Source organism: Cervus canadensis, chromosome 7 (genome assembly GCF_019320065.1).
Source record: "Cervus canadensis isolate Bull #8, Minnesota chromosome 7, ASM1932006v1, whole genome shotgun sequence".
Lineage (NCBI taxonomy): Eukaryota > Metazoa > Chordata > Mammalia > Artiodactyla > Cervidae > Cervus > Cervus canadensis.
The window spans coordinates 41,188,977-41,212,078 of record NC_057392.1 but is presented as its reverse complement, the minus strand read 5'-3'; the positions used below and the strand labels follow the sequence as shown (position 1 = coordinate 41,212,078).

The 23,102-nt window shown below is 40.1% G+C and overlaps 2 protein-coding genes and 1 non-coding gene across 8 annotated transcripts in view; 2 read left to right on the top strand and 1 right to left on the bottom strand.

Annotated features, from left to right (window-relative positions):
* The window catches only part of CFAP91 (cilia and flagella associated protein 91), a 102,743-nt gene that overhangs the window by 24,286 nt on the left and 55,355 nt on the right, over window positions 1–23,102 (bottom strand). For 5 of the 6 annotated variants that reach the window (XR_006270563.1, XM_043475002.1, XM_043474998.1 and 2 more), the window contains 7 exons: window positions 17,016–17,132; window positions 14,837–14,908; window positions 13,510–13,656; window positions 11,124–11,345; window positions 7,481–7,629; window positions 6,819–6,910; window positions 5,115–5,180 (listed from right to left, as the gene is read on the bottom strand). Coding sequence is in view for 5 of the 6 variants with exons in the window: in XM_043475002.1 (XP_043330937.1) it covers window positions 5,115–5,180; window positions 6,819–6,910; window positions 7,481–7,629; window positions 11,124–11,345; window positions 13,510–13,656; window positions 14,837–14,908; window positions 17,016–17,132 (865 nt within the window). In the remaining variant the exon portion in view is untranslated. The remainder of the gene's footprint in view (window positions 1–5,114; window positions 5,181–6,818; window positions 6,911–7,480; window positions 7,630–11,123; window positions 11,346–13,509; window positions 13,657–14,836; window positions 14,909–17,015; window positions 17,133–23,102) is intronic. The other variant, XM_043474999.1, reaches the window with a different exon arrangement.
* Window positions 1,393–1,525, top strand: LOC122445661. Its single transcript, XR_006270619.1, has one exon. It is a non-coding gene; the product is annotated as a small nucleolar RNA SNORA70 (small nucleolar RNA).
* On the top strand, window positions 1,461–1,948 carry LOC122445587 (60S ribosomal protein L10-like). The gene has a single exon (XM_043475004.1). The coding sequence runs from the start codon at window positions 1,476–1,478 to the stop codon at window positions 1,884–1,886; it is 411 nt and encodes a 136-aa protein (XP_043330939.1). The 5' UTR covers window positions 1,461–1,475; the 3' UTR covers window positions 1,887–1,948.

Below are 23,102 nucleotides of genomic sequence, written 5' to 3'. Positions count from 1 at the left end.
GACACTAAGCCTGTGCACACAGCTACTATGCACACAGCTATTGAGCCTGCGTGCTGCAAATACTGAAGCCCGCCTGCCTAAAGCCTATGCTCCGCAACAAGAGAAGCCATCACTGCAGCAGAGTAGCGCCGCCTCGTCGCAACTACAGAAAAGCCCACACAAAGCAATGAAGACCCAGTGCAGTCGAAAATAAAAATAAATTTAAAAAAAGAGACTCAGTTGACATCTAGAAGTGCACACAGAGGTAGAAAAAGGTATTATATGCTGAAAGAAATCAACAGAAAAGCAGGGGTGAAATACTTACATCAGACAAAACAAATATTAAAGCAAAGGTTGTTATAAGAGCCAAAGAAGGACATTATATAATAATCAAGGGATCAGTCCAAAAAGAAGAAATTATAGATGTATCTAATACAGGAGCACTTAAATTCACAAGGCAAATATTAACAGACATAAAGAGAGAAGTCAACAGTAACACATAATACTAGGGTGTGTGTGAAAGAATTTATTTTACAGCAAGACCTAGGATATGGGTCCCTCTGTCACAGGCAATGAAAATGAAAATCTCCACTGAGAAATGAAATTATTCAGAAATTTCTCTGCAGTGAAATACAAACAGCTTTCCTGAAAGAATAGTCTTCTCTTCATCTAGAAATTTCCATATTTATACAAAACCCCAAAACATTTTAATCTTTGTATGACTCCATCCAGGTTTCCAATACTAGGCACTTTAACGCCCCATTTACATCAATGAACAGTTCATCCACATATATAATTAATAAGGAAATACTGGCCTTAAATGACACACCAGACCAGATGAACTTACTAGATATGTATACAGAACATGTAATCCAAAAGCAGCAGAATACACATTCCTTCCAAGTGCACATGGAACATTCTCCAGGATAAATTACATGCTAGGCCACAAGATGCCTATTGCCAAATTCAAACTTAAACTGAAGAAAGTAGGGAAAACCACTAGACCATTCAGGTATGACCTAAATCAAATCCCTTACAACTATACAGTGAAAGTGAGAAATAGATTCAAGGGGTTAGATCTGACAGAGTGCCTGAAGAACCATGGATGGAGATTCGTGACATTGTACAGGAGACAGGAATCAAGACCATGCTTAAGTAAAAGAAATGCAAAAAAGTAAAATGGCTGTCAGAGGAGACCTTACAAATAGCTGTGAAAAGAAGAGAAGTGAAAAGCAAAGGAGAAAAGGAAAGATATTCCCATTTGAATGCAGAGTTCCAAAGAACAGCAAGGAGAGATAAAAAAGCCTTCCTCAGTGATCAGCGCAAAGAAATAGAGGAAAACAATAGAATGGGAAAGACTAGAGATCTCGTCAAGAAAATTCGACATACCAAGGAAACATTTTATGCAAAGATGGGCACAATAAAGGACAGAAATATCTTTTCCCCATGGGGGCCCAGTGTGCAATGGCTGCAAACAGCAGCCTCCTTGGTAGTGTATGCAACCTGTTGCCTGTACAGGTAGCCCTAAGGGACCTTGGAGACAACTCTTCCTAGTGGGCATTCATGACTGGCCTGCTGTTTCTCAATCTAGACTCCAGACAGGTATGCGCAGTGCCTTTGGAAAGCCCCAGGGCACAGTGGCCAGGGTCCACATTGGCCAGGTCATAATGTCCATCCGCACCAAGCTGCAGAACAAGGAGCATGTGATTGAAGCCCTCCGCCGGGCCAAGTTCAAGTTCCCTGGCCGTCAGAAGATCCACATCTCCAAGAAGTGGGGATTTACCAAGTTCAATGCGGATGAATTTGAGAACATGGTGGCAGAAATGCGACTCATCCCGGATGGCTGTGGGGTCAAATACATCCCTAATCATGGTCCCCTGGACAAATGGCGGGCCCTGCACTCATGAGCATCAGCTCTGTTCCCTCCTTAATCACGCTCACCAATAAATGCTATTTCCTGTCCAAAAAAATAAATAAATAAATAAAGGACAGAAATAGTATGGACCTAACAGAAGCAGAAGATATTAAGAAGAGGTGGCAAGAATACACAGAAAAACTATACAAAAAAGATCTTCATGACCCAGATAATCACGATGGTGTGATCACTCACCTAGAGCCAGACATCCTAGAATGTGAAGTCATGTGGGCCTTAGGAAGCATCAATACAAACAAAGCTAGTGGAGGTGATGGAATTCCAGTTCAGCTATTTCAAATCCTAAAAGATGATGCTGTGAAAGTGCTACACTCAATATGACAGCAAATTTGGAAAACTCAGCAGTGGCCATAGGACTGGAAAAAGTCAGTTTTCATTCCAATCCTAAAGAAAGGTAATACCAAAAAATGCTCAAACTACCGCACAATTGCCCTCATCTCACATACTAGCGAAGTCATGCTCAAAATTCTTCAAGCCAGGCTTCAATAGTACATGAACCGTAAACTTCCAGATGTTCAAGCTGGTTTTAGACAAGGCAGAGGAACCAGAGATCAAATTGCCAACATCTGTTGGATCATCGAAAAAGCAAGAGAGTTGAGAAAAAAACATCTATTTCTGCTTTAATGACTATGCCAAAGCCTTTGACTGTGTGGATCACAACAAACTGGAAAATTCTTCAAGAGATGGGAATACCAGACCACCTAACCTGACTCTTGAAAAATCTGTATGCAGGTCAGGAAGCAACAGTTCGAACTGGACATGGAACAACAAACTGGTTCCAAATCAGGAAAGGAGTACGTCAAGGCTGTATATTGTCACCCTGATTATTTAACTTATATGCAGAGTACATCATGAGAAATGCTGGGCTGGATGAAGCACAAGCTGTAATCAAGATTGCCGGGAGAAATATCAATATCCTCAGATATGGAGATGACACCATCCTTATGGCAGAAAGTGAAGAAGAACTAAAGAGCCTCTTGATGAAAGTGAAAGAGAAGAGTGAAAAAGTTGGCTTGGAACTCAACATTCAGAAAACTAAGATCATGGCATCTGGTCCCATCACTTCATGGCAAATAGATGGGGAAACAGTGACAGACTTTATTTTTAGGGGCTCCAAAATCAATGCAGATGGTGACTGCAGCCATGAAATTAAAAGACGCTTACTCCTTGGAAGAAAGTTACGACCAACCTAGACTGCATATTAAAAAGCAGAGACATTACTTTGCCAACAAAGGTCCATCTGGTCAAAGCTATGATATTTCCAGTAGTCATGTATGGACGTGAGAGTTGGACTATAAAGAAAGCTGAGCACTGAAGAATTGATGCTTTTGAACTGTGATGTTGGAGAAGACTATTGAGAGTCCCTTGGGCTGCAAGGAGATTCAACCAGTCCATCCTAAAGGAGATCAGTCCTGAATATTCATTGGAAGGACTGATGCTGAAGCTAAAACTCCAATACTTTGGCCACCTGATGCAAAGAACTGACTCATTTGAAAAGATCCTGATGCTGGGAAAGATTGAAGGCGGGAGGAGAAGGAGACGACAGAGGATGAGATGGTTGGATGGCATCACTAACTCAAAGGACATGAGTTTGAGTAAACTCTGGGAGTTGGTGACAGACAGGGAGGCTTGGCATGCTGCAGCCCACGGGGTTGCAAAGAGTCGGACACGACTGAGTGACTGAACTGAGGCCACAAAACAAGTCTCAATAAATTTAATAAAACTTAAATCTCACCATCTTTTCTAAGTACAATTCTGAAATTAAAAGCCTCCTTTTAGTTTTTAGTCTATGAGAAAATACTAAAAACATGCAGAGGCCAAACAATATGCCACTAACAACCAATGGATCACTAAAGAAATCAAAGAAGAAATTTAAAAAATACATGGAGACACATGAAGTAAAACATGCAACGATCCAAAATCTCTGGGATGTCGCAAAAGCAGCTCTTAAGAGGAAAGTTTATAGTGATACAAGCCTACCTCAGGAAAGAAATATCTCAAACCAAGAATGTGATCATATACTGAGCAACTAACAGAAGCCAGTAGAAGAAAAGAAATCAAAGATCAGAGAAGAAATAAATGAAATGTAACCTACTTCTTAAAAAGTAGAAAATATCAATGAAAATAAGAGCTGTTTCTTTGAAAAGATAAAATTGATAAATTCTTTGTGAAACTCATCAAGAAAAAAAGAGGGGCCAAATAAATAAAATAAGAAATGAAAAAGGAGAAGCTATAACCAGCATCACAGACATAAGAGAACAATATGAACAACTATATACCAATAAAATAAAGAACCAAGAAGTAGTGGACAGATTACTAGAAATGTAGAATCTCACAAGGCTAAACCAGGAAAAATTAAGTGTAAAAGAGCAAGTACCAGTACTGAAATTGAATAAGTAATAAAAAAAAAAAAATTCCCAACAAACAAAAGTCTGGACCAGATGGCTTCACAGGTAAATACCTACTCTCAAACTTTTCAAAAAACTGTGGAGGGAGGAATGCTTAACCACCTCATCTGTCTCCCCTTCTCCTCCTGCCGTCAATCCTTCCCAGGATCAGGGTCTTTTCCAATGAGCTGGCTCCTCACATTATTTACAATAGACAGGATATGGAAGCAACTTACATGTCCATCAACAGATGAAAGGATAAAAAGACATGGGTATGTGTGAGTTTACACACATACATAATGGAATACTACAGAACCATAAACAGAAAACAAGCTTGCCATTTGCAACAACATGGATTGATGTGGAAGGTACTGTGCTTCATGAAATAGACAGACAAATACTGTAGTTATCACTTACATGTGGAATCTCAAAAAATCAAACAAATGAATTTAACAAAACAGAAACAGAGCCACAGATACAGAGAACAAACAAGTGGTTACCAGTGAGGAAAGGGAAGTTGGGAGAAGCAAGATAGGGATAAGGGATTAAGAGATACAAACTACCATCTATAAAGTAAATAAGCTACAAGGATATATTGTATAGCACAGGGAATATAGCCAATATATTATAATAACTTTAAACAATGTAATCTATAAAAATTTTAAATCATTGTTGTACAGCTGAAACTAATAAGTCAACGAGACCTCAATAAAATTTTTTTAATGCATCCAAATAAATCAGTAATGAGATATCAAATGGTCTGTATGTGATAGTTCTTAATTTGGAGTAAAGAGTATTTATATGCATGGACTTACTTGGAAAGAGAAAGAAATACAATGTGTACTCCCCGTCCAGATGGCTTTCTTCATTTGGGCTATGTCCTTATAAAGGGAAGAGGATAGGATTTGCTCAGTTTGCCCACAGATGACTCCCACTGATTCCTATAGATCAAGACTTCTTCAGCTCCTTCCTCTCAGAGTCAGGAGAAGCTGGGGGAGAGGGTTACAAACTAGTAACTGTTAAACACAGGATTTCTCCCCTTCTTCAGGTGAACTGATATGAAACAGGCTGGCCTCACTTTGGATTGAGGAGGAGAAAGGAGTTGCTTATTTTCTTAAGGATCTAGAAAACATTAAGATCCCTTTTATAATAGAAAGTGATACAGGAATACTTATTATTTGATCTAAAAATTGAAGTTTTTTTGGTAGAGGCATTATCATACACTGTTGATGGGGATATGACTTGTTTTTTTGTGGGGGCAGTTTGGTGGTATCTATCAAATGTAAAACACACATACTGTATTTCCAGCATTGTACTACTAGGAGTTTACTCTCAGAAGAATGACCAGGATGTTCACAGCTATTTACAGGAAAACACACGGGAATAAACTAAGTGCTCATTGCTGGGGGTACTGGTTTAAAAACTACAGTACAATCGTGTAATGGGAAAACAGGGTATTTCTTTGTTCTCTTCTAATGCATTAGAATTCCACCATTCCTTACTCCCTAGTTACATGATCTGAAATATTACACTTCTCTTAAACCTGTCTAGAATTCTCCTGCAAACTCTTAAAACCTCCCAGGCTCATATTTCACTTAAATATTGATCTACTGGTCGCACCCCCTCCCTCTGGGCCCAGGACTATCACTGTACCCTGAAAGCTCTGGAAGAACATTGTTTCTTAAAACACATTTTTTTTTTCTTCTCCTCCTCTATTGAATAAAATCAGCAATCTTTAGAAACATGCCACTTTTGGCAAATGATAAGTGAGGATATTTATATTGAGATGAGCCCTGGCAGGAACAAAAGATATTGTGACTCAGCAGAGCTGCAGAATAGCATTAGGTCTGCTAGGCTTCCCGCTTTTCAGCACCTGACTTGCACATGCCCTGCCTCCAAAAGGCAGCTACAGTTGGAAAACCCTGCATACTCTCAACATTTGTTTCACGTTGAAAAAATCAAATCACAAAACACAAGCTGATGGTTACCAAAGAGGAACAAGATGGGGGAGGGATAAATTAGGAATATGGGATTAACATATACACACAAGTATATATAAAATAAACAAGGATTCGCTGTATAGCACAGGGAACTATATTCAATATCTTGTTAACCTATAATGGAAAAGAATCAGAAGATATGTGTGTGTGTATATATACATATATAAATAACAATCATTTTGCTGTATACCTGAAACTAACATAATATTGTAAATCAACTATTTAAATCAAAAACAAAAACCCCAAAATACACCTCCTCTGAGAACTTGAGAACTTCATCTTAAAGGAGGTTTGGAATTTATTGCTTCATCAAACTTATTAGAACCGCATGCATCCATACTGGAGGTGATTATATTTTGCCATTGGACAGCATCAAAAGAACCTGACAAACTTTGAAGATAACTCTGATTCTTCTTCAGAATCTCCCCCATGCCTCTGCTCAGTTTTAAATCTCTGGAATATTGAAAATAGCTTATATCTTTAAAAAGATTATCGAGTGAAGCATTTATGTTGGCTTACCCTTTTCTTTGACAAAGTCCTTTTGCACCTCCGGGATCAGGAAACTGTAAACCAACTCAGCCACAATCTCCTCTGACTGAAGCTGAGTTCGACTAAAAAATAAGAACATATTAAAAGTGTTTCCTTTGCTGCCTTGCTTGAGCTGCCGATTTACACTTGGATCCTCCTTGCGTGTGTAAGGAGCCCCACTGCTCAGATTCTACGACTGCCTTTTCTAAAGGCACATTAGAGTGATCTAAAATAGCACATTCCTGGTGAGTTTCCTTAACTCCTTGGAAAATCCAAATTTGTCCTTTACTTCCCCTGCCTCCCAGGAAAGGAGTGTTAAGAGACACGATTTACACATGGAAGCCAAAAACCTTGGGGTGATATCCAAGTAAAATTGGACATACTCACATTGCTTTCAAGCTTTGTGATATTCTAAAAGTAAGAAATATGAAAGTGATCCAGACTGCAGAGGATAACTGAAAATTCTATTCCCAATGTGCGGCTCCTGCCATACAAAAGTACAGGTCTGCTGGCTGCTGTTAAAACTAAATGCATACTGAAGCATGAGTTAGTTATTTGTTTCTCCTTGGTGGTGAAATCTTAGGCTCTTAAAAAAACATATGAGTAACAGCAAAGGGGCTGTCCATCCCACCATCTGTCCCCTTGGTACACACCGGCTTTCCATTTCATAAGCAATGTCATTGATTTCCTCAGCCATCTTCTCTATTTCCGCCCTGGCTTGTTCTTCTGCAGTATTCTCTTCAGTGTTCAGTATTATGTCCTCCAGATAGGAAGTTACAGTGCTTTGGTGAACTTTAATCACCTGCAAAAGCCCCAAATACTTCAGCTACTCAGAAAAGGAATGCTACTACCATAAGCAAGACAAGAAAAATGCACAAAAATTGGCCAACATTTTTAGCATGTCTATTTCATTTATCAAGTCATTAGTCCCTGCACTGTACATTCCTTTAAAAAAAAAAAATAGTAGTCCATTTCTAATCGACCTGTATCTACCCATTCTGGGCAGACTCTACATATTTGGCTCATTTTAGAATTATGGGTCTCAATTTGGGGTGGGCAATACAAAACACTGCAAAAAGATCACAGGCTTGACTCAGGGACCCTGTTTTAGGTCCTGTCTTTGTTCTTACCAGCAGTGTGACTTGGTCAAGCTACCTAACTGTGGCAGAGACTAAGATTTACACAACATCCTTTCTCTCCTTTCTCTTAAAGGATTCTTAAAGGGAAAGACCTAGCTTATTTTTTTCTCTCATTTCTCATTTCATGGGGACAAAATGCAGTAGGCACCAGTCGTCTTAAACTGCCGTGAGGGTCACGCCCCAGGGACAGAAAAGCAGAAATCTAGAAGGATTCTGGATCTCTGATGAATTTTTTTAAACTATCATATCAGTCCTGGACTGCTTCTTTTTTAAAGCTTTCTGAAATTGTGAAATAGAATATACATTTAGAGAAGTGCAGAGCACATAAATGTACAGTGTAATGAATTCTGGTCAAGCCACTGGTAGTATCCCAGAGGTCACAGCGGGTTCCATCTGACCACAGCTCCTTTCCATGCTCATGAGTTTATGGCAGACTTCATTTTCTTTACAGTTTTGTTCCTTAAGATTTCAGTCATAAATAATACAATTTAGTTTTGCCTGTTTGACAGGTAGATACACAGGAAGTATCACAAACATCAAGGGTGTCATACTTTGTTTTCTATGTAGTCTCAATAGATTTTGAGCTTTGGGGGATAAGAGCACTTTCTGTTTAATGTCTAAATATTTCTTTATCTCTGAGATAATGCTTGGGACTCAGTAACAACTTAGTACCTGTTTCTTGACTGGCACTGTAGCAGGACTCTGAATATGAAATGTTTACAGTGAAATACCAAGTCCACATCCTTGAATTCCTGTGCCTCCCTTATGGAAGAGACCCAATGACCATAGTTTAATATGGTATCAGCCAACCAACCAACATATATTTTCTCAACGCCTGTTGTGTACAGAGGGCTACGCTGGTGCTGTGGAAGGCACAAAGCAATATACAACATGCCTGCTATCCTGGAGACCACAATCTTACTCAAGAGACAAGTCACACCTAGAACAGAACAATTAGACAGTTGAGTCTTGTTCAGAGGTGGGAAGTTTAACGTGGTCTACTTCTAACAATATATGTACTTGTGTGTTTACATACATCTTTATAAATGTGCATGTTTGTGGACACATTTGTGCTTGTATGTGCATAAGTGAGTAAAGGAAACGTTCGGGTGGCTGTGTGTGTGTCGCTGTGTCCTCCACATCTTTGCTAATACTGTGCACAAGGGATTATGTTTGTGAATTTGTCTTCACATATGGACATGAAGTGTATATGTATTTAAATATGAGTCTGTGACTACGTTTCTCAATATATGTTATTTTCCTGGAAATTTACTAATGTGTACATTTCTGGTTTTTGGTATATTTATGTGCATGCAAGCATATTTATCTATAAAAGGATCATATGATGGAAGATAGGGAATGTAAATGATGCATGGGGGCGTCCCTAGATGGATATATTCTTTACATAAATGATCGTTAAATCAGGCCAGAAGGGTCATTTTAACCCTTTCATGCCCCTCCCAGACGTGCTGACATTTCCTGGGGCTGTTCCCATCTAGAAGTCACCTTCCTAGAAGTCTTTCACCAGCATCTTCCTTTTCATATTTCTGAGTGTAGTGGTTCCTTTGTCTCTCTCCTTTTATTCTCACTCCCAACTGGTTCTTCCCATCCCAGTTGGTTTTTCCTTAGTGATTTCAGTAGGGGATAGTAAGTTCTCATTTGCTAAAAATTGCTAAATCTCAGTAATTCTATTTAAATAAAAGCTGTTAGGATGACAGGAAACTAGAATACAAATTATTATTATAGGCTGTTTGACACCAGAGATGATCCTCCACTCCAATTAAAAAGCTGCACTTGACAGTATACAACCTGCAAGTTTTTAAGCTGTATAGAAGATGGAAAATCTTTAATTTTAATCAATTTTTTAATTAGAAAAAACAGCAAATACTATTTATGAATCAATCCTAATTCCCTGGGAATTGGGTAAATCCTTAAAATCACAAATCAAATAAGAAAGCCTCAAGTTGACATAGCATTATTTTTTCTCACCCAAGGAGCTCAAAAGTATCCATATTTACAATTCAGATAGCCTCCTGGACAGGAATTTAAAAAAAAAAAATTGGCACTTTTTAAAAAAGGTTGGCACTTTCCATCTTTCCCATCTGGCCCAAGGGAGACAGTCTTTGCTTTGACATATTCTGGGTGTGCTGGCTGCCCACACAGCCTCTTCTGTGCCCAAACCCCTCAGCCTGCCCAGCTTCCACCTCTGCATTCCTGGGGGTCAGACACCCTAACTGAAAGAACACACATCAAGCTCCCCAAGAAAGGGGACATACTCTCCCCAAACTCTAGGTGTGATATGGTGGAGGGGGTGGGTATTAGTCACAGCACAGCTCCCTTTAAAGAAATCTTCCTCACAAATCCCCTCCAATTTTATCACTTGAGCTTTTGCATTCTTGATGAGGGCAAGAGTGCTTTGAGATATTATTGGTTCCTCAAATTTCCTCTGAGTTTGCATCTGGGTCAGTCTGGAATTTCACATCCACTGGGTCTTGTTCAGAATTCTAATTTACCAGCCTGGCATTCTTAACTCCCACATTTGTATCTTTAGTCAAAAAATCTCTTCTAAATTCCATCTTATATATTCATTTGCTGAAATGACACCTCTACCAAGATATCTCAAACTAATGTAAATCAAACTCCCGATTCCACCCCTGCTCCAAACCTATTCAGCCCTCAGCTTTCCCGCCTCGGAAAACAACCATCATCTCCCTACTCACTGACACTGGAAACTGGACTTTATACTTGATTTCACCCTATTTCTCACTCTGGCCTAAGTTAGTTCATTAGACTCCTTTCAGGTCCCTTATTTCCACCTTGTCCTCTCTCCAACCTGTTCATACAACAAGTACCCCCAATGACCTCTGTAAAAATGTGTCACTGGGCCCCATTTGTTTCCCTCAGGAAACACCGCATTTTCTTATTCTACCTTTATTTGCATGTTATATAGGATTTAAGTTCTAGGAGAGAAGGGGCCATGCCTGGTATTTCCCTCTAAAGTACTCCACAATGCCTTTACATACTGCTGAGCATATCCTAGGACCCCAATACATTATCTGTTGAAGACAATTAAAAAATGAAAGCATCTCCTATCCTGAGGTTCCTTGGGTTTGACTCGGCTCCTTACAAATGGCTTCCTTACGATGTCCCCACTTGCCTCCTTAAATATCTGGTCCTCCTCCTGCAGACGCCTCTGCTCCACCTGGCGCCGGCCGCTCTCTTCAGCTTCACGCATCCGGCGCTGCCGCTCGGCCAGCATGGCCAGGGCGTGGACCCGCCTCTCCTCCTGCAGCCTCACCAGCTCTTTGGACAGGAAGTCAAACATGTCCGCCAGCACCCTTCCTTCCAGTCCAGCCAAATGGTTTTCAACCAGCGACACCTTAAAAATAATTATATGACTATAAAGATACAGATTCCACTAAGAAGTGTGATTCATGAGGAGGGATGCTGGGTTACCCTCGACAGTCACGTCCCTTTCAGAACGCACCTAGTAAAACCCAACGGTTTTACTAGGAAAACTTATGATACAAACTTAGACTTGAGGAAGCAGATTGTTCAGCTATAGATGATAGCTTAGCAAAACATTAGTTAGCATCCACACAATTTTTTCCTCCTTTCAATTTTATCCAGAAGGTAAAGTGCTTATGTCTTCCCAGACATGAAGGGAAATGTCAAGGTTTTGATTAAAAGATAATATTGAAGTTCAAAAAAATAGAATCGCCTAGAAATTCACTCATGATACCTTTTAATTTTTCAATGCTTGGTCTTTTAACACCAAGTTTGGGGAATTTTTAAGCTTTTCAGTAACATGAGAGTAGAAAACCTTGGTACTTTTTATTCATTTAAGTAACTTCAAAATCATTAAGAACTGCCTTTGAAACAGACTAGGAAATAAGCCTACATGTCTATGTAGTCACTGAGGTAGAGAGGGGCCCAGAGTTCCTGGCCAGGAATAAGCCACAGTGTTTATTTATGGGTCCCTCTGTCCTGGCTTTGGCACAATGAGAATAAAAGTGTTTAAGAAGACTGTACTGTGTTTCTGCTCCTAGCCTCAGTGGTAAGGGGAAAAGGCTCTTCTCCCAGATACTTGCTGCTCTCACACTGATGATTCCCCTTGATATAAGAGAGGGAGAAAATGAGAGGATCAGCATTGCTATAGGTACATGAGATGCCCATTGCCCCAGATGCCTGCATCCCACAGGTGTAGCCAGGAGTAGCCGAAGGTAAACAGAGTGAGTCTGTGGCTATGTGACAGCTCTTCCCAATAATTCTTCCCTTAGCTCTTAGCTGTCATCATGTCTGTCAGTCAAATATTTATATACTAAATGGGACAGATGAATTAAAAACTCTGGATTGTCTTAGTTGTAGCTGCTCAAGTCTATAATCAGAAACCTTGAAGGGGCCGAGGTGGGCATTCTTGCATCCAGGTCCTGGGTATTCCACTGCCTGAGCATTCTGCTCTCTGTCTGAACAGATATGCAGCTCGTCTCCATCATGCCCAGGGCTCCAGGGCCCCCAGATTCAGAGACTCCAGTGACTACATTCTTCTCTTCCTTCTCTGGTCCCTTGGCTGGGTCTCACCATCTGTGGCTTTCTCCCTCCCTCTCCCAAACCAGCTCCCGTCACTCAGAGAGCACCCCAGCCCTGCTGTCACATGAAGGGAGTACAGGGGTGCTCGCTTCAGAGCTGCTGACTGTTTGTGCCCAATTCACAGCAGGAGAGTGGTGTGTGTGACTAAAGGTGGGTAATATTAACTTCGCTGTAAGTCTACTTTCTTACAACACTCTGCAAACTGATTCTTTTCACATTGATTTACAGATAAGTGGGAGAGACAGTAAAAGTATACCTCCACTTTAGTCAACATTAACTACTGTGTATATATACACAAATACCAGCAGAAAGTAGGAAACACATTTACAGTTGTTGGGTTAGAGCTGCAATCACCAGCTATTGTCAGTCACACAGAGCTCAGAGGACCTGACAAAAGTCACAGAATAACATATTAACATATTTAATATGTAGTTTAAGGAGCATGAGCTACATACAGCTCCAAAACTCATACATCTCAAGTGTGGACAGTTTTTAAAATCTCATTTCTCACTTTTTCTTATTGCTTTCAGTATTTATTCATTCTACTTAGCTTCCACTGAAATATAATAGAAATATTATATTTTCTTAAATAGAAATATTTAAGAAAAATTGGAAAAGAAAACCTTTTAAAATAGTAAAGCTTTTTTTCTTTCCTTTTTGCAAATTAAAAAAAAAATAAGCATACTCAACTCAGGGAGGATACAGTCCATTCAAATTTTGGACAGTAGTGCCACTGGCAAAAAATGCTGGGATTGTGGGGGGTGTTTCTTTTTTTTTCCATTTATTTTTATTAGTTGGAGGCTAATTACTTTACAATATTGTAGTGGTTTTTGCCATACATTGACATGAATCAGCCATTCTTTTACATCACTTCATCTGTTGTTACTGTACTGTTGTTTGCACAATAATAAAAATCAAGGGTGAAAATGGGACAAGAAAGGAGAGGAAAGAACCTTGTGCTCGTGCAAGTTCCTCTGCCGCTGCAGGGCCAGGGTCACCTGCTTCTCGGCTTTCTTCACCAGCCTGTCATCTTCTTGCAGTGCGTGGCTGGTGCGCAGCTCCTGGATCAACTCCAGTCGCTTCTCCTTCCCTTCAAACATCTGTATCAAATCAAACCAGAGAGACCCGCAAATCAGCATTGCCAGTGCAGGCACGAGGCCTTGCAGGCAGTGACTGGCGAGGCGCTCATGAACAGCGGGTTCTGCTCCGCCTCTCAGGGCCACGGACCAGGTGTATGCCACAGAGCTAGGCGTCAGCCCTGTTTTCTGCTCCTTCAGCTGTTCAGGCAGAGAAGGAACTCAGCTATCAGTTAACTGTTGACTGAATTTCTTAAAATGCCTCCAAGACAAGGTGACAACTCTAGGGTCATGTTAAGAAACTGGAGCCTTCCCTTCATTTCCTGCGCTCTTCCCCTAGGAAGCCTGGGGGTGATATGTTTCATGGTCAGTTTTCTTTTCTGAGAGATCTGCTCCTGGTCTGGAATACACGACCTGCTGTCTGAACTTCACTGTGGCGTTTCTCCTGCGGAAATAATGCCAGGAGGATAGGGAATAGTGCTGAACACAGGTGTTCATCCAGCCTCCCTGGACTGACTCACCATAACTGAGTCTCTTAAGAGTTATAGCTGTCTGGGGAAGAAAAAATGTTTTAGCTGAGGCTTTACATCAGTCCCTTTTTAAACTTAAGAAGCACAATGATCTGACTAAGGCTTTGCGGTCAGGAAGACCAGAGTTGAATTTGCTGACAGTGAACATAATCTCACTCAGGTTCATATTGCTCACCTGTAAAATGGGTAATTGATAGAAAAAAAAAGTGCTGATACAGGTAAAGAATATATAATGTGAGCATACACAGTTAAGACTTCAAAACTATAGTTATTTATTTAGCTATTCCATTTATTATTCATGCATTGCTAGCTAATATGCAAACTCAGATTATTATGACTGTGGAAAATTAGAGAATCCACTTGGTTTGTGATGCTTAATAGTAAAAATTCATGTATGAAAACTGCTGGATTCAGCAATTCCATGGAAGACATTAGCTTCATGCTGCCTTGGTTACACTACAGGAAACAGCAGGCGGGTCCTTTCTTTCCTTGATATTGTGCCACTCACTTGGGCTAGCTATGGCAGTAAAAGGGAAAGAGTAGGTAACTCAATAGCATAGTTCCACAGGACAGCGGGGTGTGGGAGGCAATTTACCCCCAAGGAAACAAGCACGGGTGCACTCTGAATCTAGTCTCACAGGAGAAGAACAGGGCCAGGGGTCCACCCTACACACCATGTTTTGAACAACTCTGCCCCGGAGCAACTTTTGAAGGTAGATCACTGCCATTTCTATATCTTCTTCTTCCTAAAAAAACAAAGAGAGAACCAAGCAGCTTGAGAACTTCAGCAGTCGCCATCAAATACTTTTCTGAAGATTTATATCTAGCAAAAAAGCTAGACACCAGAAGGACTTAAAGAGAAATAAAACAATATCCTTTTTTGAACATAGGATTTTAAACATGACATTAAAGTATTGTCAAAATTCATTATATTTTTCATATCATTGGTAAATTATATCAAAAGCAAAAAATTCACCCAATGTCATGCTATCCTTACAAATTAAGCCATTTTCATTTTTTCTATATTCTTTTCCAACAAAATCTTTCTTGAAGCACTAGGTATTGCTAATAACATCCCTTTTGCAATAGTTTTTTTTTCATGTTTAATCATGAGTAGACAAAGAATGAAGGCTTCCCTAGCGGCTCAGTGGTAAAGAATCTACCTGTCAATGCAGGAGACAAGGGTTTGATCCCTGGGTTGGGAAGATCCCCTGGAGAAGGAAATGGCAACCCTCTCCAGTATTCTTGCCAGGGAAATCCCATGGACAGAGGAGCCCCATGGCAGGCTACATTCCGTGGGGTTGCAAAGGTCGGACACAACTTAGTGACTGAACATGAACATGAGACAAAGAATGCAGCTGGGGTATATTGGAGTTAAAAATGAGGTGCTTTTCACAAGAATTTAGCTAAACTGGTAAAATCAGAATATAATGGACAAAATCAGCAATCTACAAAAATCACCTTAAATAAGTATGGGTAAAAGCAAAAAAGAACAGAGTCTACAAATTTAGTTAAAGCCCCTCAATGCAAAAGATATCAATAGTGGAATTAATGGCATTAACACTTGTGAAAGACATGTTAACCACAGGCAGTGGTCAGCACAAAGTCTAGAAAAGAGGATGCTGCCCAGAAGCGCATTGTGGCCAGTCAGCAGGAGCATTCCCACCTCTCCCGAGATCTCAGAGCCATTGGAGGTGCTAGTGAGATCTCCCATCAACTCCCCTGCTCTGGCAAAGCACAACCTTATGTGCAGTTTGGCTTTGTGTGAGAACTGCCCTGTGTTGGGAAAGAACAAACTGACCTCCCAAGAGCAACATCCTGATATACCAGGCAGTGATAGTTCTCTCTGTAAAGTATGTTGTTGTTGTTCAGTTGCTAAGTTGTGTCCAACTCTTTGCGACCCCATGGACTGCAGAATGCCAGGCTCCCGTCCTTCACCATCTCCTGGAGTTTGCTCAAACTCATGCCCAGTGAGTTGGTGATGCTATCTAACCATCTCATCCTTTGCTGCCCCCTTCTCCTTTTGGCTTCAATCTTTCCCACATCAGGGTCTTTCCCAATGACTTGGCTCTTCACATCAGGTGGCCAAAGTATTGGAGTTTAAGCTTTAGCATCAGTCCTTCCAATGAATATTCATAGTTGATTTCCTTTAGGACAGACAGGTTTGATCTCTGTGCAGTCCCAGGGACTCTCAACAGTCTTTTCCAGCACCATAATGCAAAAGCATCAATTCTTCAGTGGTCAACCTTCTTTATGGTCTAACTCTCATATCTGTACATGACTACTAGAAAAACCATAGCTTTAACTATACATAACAAATTTGCAAATTTGTGGCATCTCCAGCAGTTTCTTGTGAGTTTTCTGCGTCAGTCCTTTAAATCCTAACCAACTCTTGAAATGCTGACCAAACTGAGTGTGGGGCCCTGAGAAGGTAAGGCATAGCCCTGGAGTCAGAGTGAGCTCTCTGGCCAATCTTAACCCAGAAACTGGCCTGTCTTGATGATTCCTTGCTAATTCCAGCTATCATCAACCACTTCATGTGGGAATACAGTTACAGTATCTGATCATCATTCCATCTTCTTATTTGACATACATCAGGATTACCTTCTGATGCCTATTTTTCTTGGGAAGATTTCATTCTTTGTGTTTTTATTCTTGAAAAGGATTGAATTTAGATTTCAATTTGCTTTTTTTTTCTGTGTGCATTTGAAATAAAGGATAAAGGAAATGTAATTCAGATCTTGGGAAATGAACATGGTTATGTTAGGTTTGTTTTTAACCCAAACTATCTGGAGAATAAACAGACAGTGAAGCTGAATTTAGCTTTTCAAATAAAAAAAGCCTCAAACTTACATTGGAACTCATCTCCAGGGTTGGAGTTGGAAGTCGAGGTTGAGGTACTGGCTTTCTTTGAAGAAAACGCATAGGCTTCTTTGCTTTGAAATCCTTATTCTTCTTTTCCAACAATGCCTGAAATAACACCAGTGTCTGACAATGATATGTCAATATATGTTCAGCAACTGTAACAACTGTACTGCTCTGGTGGTGGATATTTATAACGGGGGAGGTTATACATATGTGGGAATAAGAAAGTATCTCTACCTTCCTTTTAATTTAGCTGTGAATCTAAAATTGCTCTGAAAAGTGAACTCTTAACAAACAAAACAAAACAAAACAGTGTCATTTCTTACATTTGTATTTTTCCCACTACCAGATCAGTCAGAAACAATCTTCTCTATGGCCATGCTAGGCCAGTTTGAGAAAGTACAAACCAGGGTGCACCTATGATATTCCATGAATAAGTTTCCCACTAAACAAACATGAAACATTCTGGGTGTATCCATTTTAATCAAAAGTTTTGGAGACTTAAAAAATGTTTTTGAGTTTTTAAAAGGTTCTGCGATGTGTGTATGCAAGCAAATCCCCCAACTTCTGTTCTTCCACATAAGCTAATCTGCTGTTTTAAATGACTGCCTGGGGCAACAGAAAATGTCCTGTGCAGTGCATGACTAAAGCATTTAGTATATTTTATTGTTATGGGGGAAATGAGGGGTATTAATTGGCAATTGTTCTCAAGTGAACAGAGCTTGACTTTGAAGCCAAGCACATCAAGATTTTCACATTTGGTTCCTTGTGAAAGAATGTGTTTCTATTTCAACATGCATTATATATATATTTATTTTACTTTTAATCATCAAAAATCCTGACAGAATTATACATGACATAAGGTTTTGTTCATTGGTTCCATTTTCAGACATGGGATGTTTTTAGCTTAAAAGTATCAAAAAATGTGATCTCTGTGATTTTAAAACCACACTTTAATTACTTTTTCATCATTTAATAATTTTTACACTATTTTCCCACAAAAACATAAATAAGTGACAAAACAAACACTAAGTCAACAGTTAAAATTTATAAAAAATATGCTAATTATGAGTAAAATTTGGAACCACATCCAATTACCATGGCTGCAATAGAGGTTCTGAGTTTCTTGAAAATAAATCTGATGGCAAATATATATATAACAGCTCTATGATAACCCAAACTACTGAATCAACAGAAAGCAGCAGTGGTCTAAAAGTAGAGTTAACCTTTGAGTGACATAGGTTTGAACTGCATGGATCCACTTATATGCAGAGTTTTTTTCAATAAATGTATTGGAAAATTTTTTGGAGATTTTTGACAATTTGAAAAAACTTCCATATGAACCACACAGCCTAGAAATATAGAAAAAGTCAGGTATGTCATGAATGCATAAAATATATGTAGTTATTAGTCTATGTTATCACTTCGTTGTTGTTCAGTCGCTAAGTCATGTCTGACTCTTTAAAACCCCATGGACTGCATCACACCAGGTTTCCCTGTCTTTCACCATCTCCTAGAGTTTGCTCAAATTCATGTCCATTGAGTCATTGTTGCCATCCAATGATCTTATCCTCTGTCGCCCCCTTCTCCTCCTGCCCTTAATCTTTCCCAAGACTACACACAAATCTATTATAAAATGTTAAAATTTATTGAACAGACATTTACAGACCATATGTGATGCCATTCAAAGTCAAGAGAAATGTAAACAAAGATGCAGTATTAAATGATAACTGCTCAAAACTAACTGTAGGACATACTATACTACTAAAATAAATTCATAACTACCATCTGTTGCTTTTGCTGTGAACTCAAGTGTTGTGACACACCTAGAGACATTAAAAAGCAGAGACATTACTTTGCCTTCAAAGGTCCATATAGTCACAGCTATGACTTTTCCAGTAGTCATGTATGGATGTGAGAGTCAGACCATAAAGAAGGCTGAGTGCTGAAGAATTGATGCTTTTGAATTGTGGTGCTGGAGAAGACACTTGAAGAGTCCCTTGAACAGCAAGGAGATCAAGCCAGTGAATTCTAAAGGAAAACAGCCCTGAATATTCACTGGAAGGACTGAGACTGAGGCTAAAGCTCCAATACTCTGGTCACCTGATGTGAAGAGCCAACTCATTGGAAAAGACCCTGATGTTGGCAAAGATTGAAGGTAGAGGAGGAGGGGACAACAGAGGACGAGATGGTTGGATGGCATCACCAATTCAATGGACATGAGTTTGCGCAAGCTCCTGGAGATGGTGAAGGACAGGGAAACCTGGTGTTCTGCAGTCGATGGAGTTGCAAAGAGTTGGATATGACTGAGCGACTGAAAAACAACAAGCATTGTGAGTGTCCACTTAAAATGTAAGGTAACGCCAAGCATCTGAAGGAGCAATTCATCTCTGCAATAAACTGCATGTCATGGTAACAAGTGATCTCTAGCAGTTCTTGTATATTTTTCACTGTGTTTAGTGCAATACTGTAAGCCTTGAGTAACAATATGGGACCCATATGAAGTGTCACTAGTGATGCTGGGTTTGCTCCCAAGAAGGAGAGAAAAGTCCTGATATTACAAGAAAAAGGTGAAGTGCTTTATATGAACCACAAATGGAGGTCTGAAGCCACAGTTCCCCACGATTTCAGAATAAATGAATCTAGCATAAGGACCACTGTGAAAAAAGAAAAGGAAATTCAAGAAGCTATGGTTATAAGCAGATGTGAAAACCTTGCACCATTGGCAAAACACTTTCTTATCTCATGTTGAAAATGAAGCTTTCATGTGGATGCAGGATTGCTATAAGAAAAGCATACTTGGACTTCCCTGGTGGTTCAGTGGGTTAAGAATCTGCCTGCCAGTGCAGAGGGCATAGTTTCAATCCCTGGTCCAAGAAGATTCCACCTGCCAGGGATCAACTAAGCCCACATGCCGCAACTACTGACACCCATGTACTCTAGAGCCCGTGCTCGGCAACAAGAGAAGCCACTGCAATGAGAAGCCTGAACACTTCAATTAGAGAATAGCCCCACTGGCTACAACTAGAGAAATGCAGAAACAGACCCAGCACAGTCAAAAGTAAAGGATACAGCATAATTTGATGAGTTTGGAGGGAAAAAAAAAAAGGCATACCTATAGGCTCTAATATGATTCAAAAGAGCTTACCAGATGCCGCTAGTGGTAAAGAATATGCCTGCCAATGCAAGAGATGTGGGTTCAATCCCTGGGTTGGGAAATCCCCTGGAGTAGGAAATGGCAACCCACTCCAGTATTCTTGCCTGGGAAATTTCTGGACAGAGGAGTATGGTAGGCTCCATATTCCATGGGTAGCACAGAGTTAGACACGATTGAGCACGCACACACACACACACACACACACACACAATTAAAAAAAAAAAAGAAGTCATTATATGAGAACTTTAAGTAAAAGGAAGGTGAAGATCTAAAGCTGGAGAATTTAATGCCAGCAAAGGATGGTTTGATAATTTTCTAAAGAGATTTGGTGTAAACCAAGATAACAGAAGTAGCTTCTGCTGACCAAAAGGCAGAAGGTATGTTCCCAGACACCATTAAGAAAATCATTGAGGGGAAAGAATATCTTCCTGAACATGTTTTTAATGCTGATGAAAGTGCCCTACTATGGGGGAAAATGCCACAAAGGATACTTTTTACTAAGGAGGAGAAGTAAGCACCAGGATTCAAGGCAGAAGAGGAAATGCTAACTCTTTTTGTGCAAATGCAGTTAGGTTATGATCAGAACTGCATTATCTACAAAGCTGCTAAGACCCTAGCCTTGAAGGGAAAAAGATAATCACCAGCTGCCAATCTTTCTGGCTGTAAAAGAAAGCCTGGACAGGCTCCAGGTTTCTGAATTACTTCCATTAATTAATGCGTTGTTCCTAAAGTCAGGAAGTACCTTGCCAAAAAAGGACTGCCTCTTAAAGTTCTTTAGATATTGGACAATGTCCCTGTTGATGTTCACTGTTTTTCAGTCACTAAGTCATGTCCAACTCTTTGCAACCCCATGGACTATAGACACCAGGCTTCCCTGTCCTTCACCATATCCCAGAGTGGTCAAATTTATGTCCAGTGAGTCAGTGGTGCCATTCAACCATCTTATCCTCTGTTATTCCCTTCTTTGCCTTCAATCTTTCCCAGCATCAGGGTCTTTTCCAATGAGTAAGTTCTTCACATCAGGTAGCCAAACTATTGGAGCTTCAGCCTCAGCATCAGTCCTTCCAAAGAATATTCAGGGTTGATTTCCTTTAGAATCAACTGGTTTGATCTCCTTGCAGTCGAAGGGACTCTCAAGAGTCTTCTCCAGCATCACAGTTCAAAAGCATCAATTCTTTGGCACTCAGCTTTCTTTATAGTTCAACTCTCATATCCATACATGACTACTGGAAAAACCATACTTTGACTTAACGGACCTTTGTCAGCAAAGTGATGTCTCTGCTTTTTAATACGCTGTCTTGGTTTGTCATAGCTTTTCTTCCAAGGGGCAAGCATCTTTTAATTTCATGGCTGCAGTCACCATCGGCAGTGATTTTGGAGCCCAAGAAAACAGTCTGTACTGTTTTCATTTTTACCCCATCTATTTGCCATGAAGTGATGTGACCAGAAGCCATGATCTTAATAATTTGAATGTTGACTTTTAAGTCAGCATTTGCACTCTCCTCTTTCACCTTCATCGCCTTGGATACATCTTTTTCTTTCATCAAGAGGCTCTTCAGTTCCTCTTCGCTTTGTGCCATTAGGGTCGTGTCATCTGCATATCTGAGGTTGTTGATATTTCTCCCGGCAATCTTGATTCCAGCTTATGCTCCATCCAGCCCAGCATTTTGCATGATGTACTCTCCACATAAGTTAAATAAGCAGGGTGACAATGTACAGCCTTGACTTACTCCTTTCCCAGTTTGGAACTAGTCTGTTGTTCCATGTCCAGTTCTAACTGTTGCTTCTTGACCTACATACAGATTTCTCAGGAGGCAGGTCAGGCGGTCTGGTATTCTCATCTTTTGAAGAATTTTCCACAGTTTGTTGTGATCCACACAGTCAAAGGCTTTAGCATAGTCAACAAAACTGAAAGAAAGTGAAGTTGCTCAGTCGTGTCCGACTCTTTGTGACTCCATGGACTATAACCTACCAGGCTCCTCTGTCCATGGGATTCTCCAGACGAGAATACTGGAGTAGGTTGTCCTTTTTTTCTCCAGGGGACCTTCCCAACCCAGGGATCGAACGCTGGTCGCCCACATTGCAGACAGATGCTTTACCATCTGAGCCATGAGGGAAGCAAGCAGATGTTTTTCTGGAATTCTCTTGCTTTTTCTATGATCCAATGGATGTTGGCAATTTGATCTCTGGTTTCTCTGCCTTTTCAAAATCCAGCAGCTTGTACATCTGGAAGTTCTTGGTTCACATACTGCTGAAGCCTAGCTTGAAGGATTTTGAGCATTACTTTACTAGCATGTGAAATGAGCACAGCTGTACAGTAGTTTGAACATTCTTTGATACTGCCCTTCTTTGGGGTTGGAATGAAAACTGACCTCGTTTAGTCCTGTGGCCACTGATAAGCTTTCCAAATTTGGTGACATATTGATACAGTGCTTTAACAGCATCATCTTTTAGGATTTGAAATAGCTCAGCTGGAATTCAATCACCTCCATTAGCTTTGTTTGTAGTAACACTTCCTAATAAGGTCCACTTGACTTCACACTCCAGGATGTCTGGCTCTAGGTCTGTGACCATATCATCGTGGTTATCCGGGTCATTAAGACCTTTTTTTGTACAGTTCTGTGTATTCTTGCCACCTCTTCTTAATCTCTTCTGTTTCTGTTTGGTCCTTACCATTTCTGTCCTTTATTGTGCCCATCGTTGTATGAAAGGTTCTCCTTGTATCTCAGATTTTCTTGAAGGGATATCTATTCTTTCCCATTCTATCATTTTCCTCCATATCTTTGCATTGTTCACTTAAGAAAGCTTTCTTACCTCTCCTTGCTATTCTTTGGAAATCTTTATTCAGATGGATATATCTTTTCCTTTCTCCTTTGACTTTCTCGTCTCTTCTTTTCTCAACTATCTGCAATGCCTCC

Excerpts from the sequence above, each read along its gene's own strand:
- LOC122445587 (XM_043475004.1), top strand. The coding sequence starts at position 1,476 with ATGCAACCTGTTGCCTGTACAGGTAGCCCTAAGGGACCTTGGAGACAA.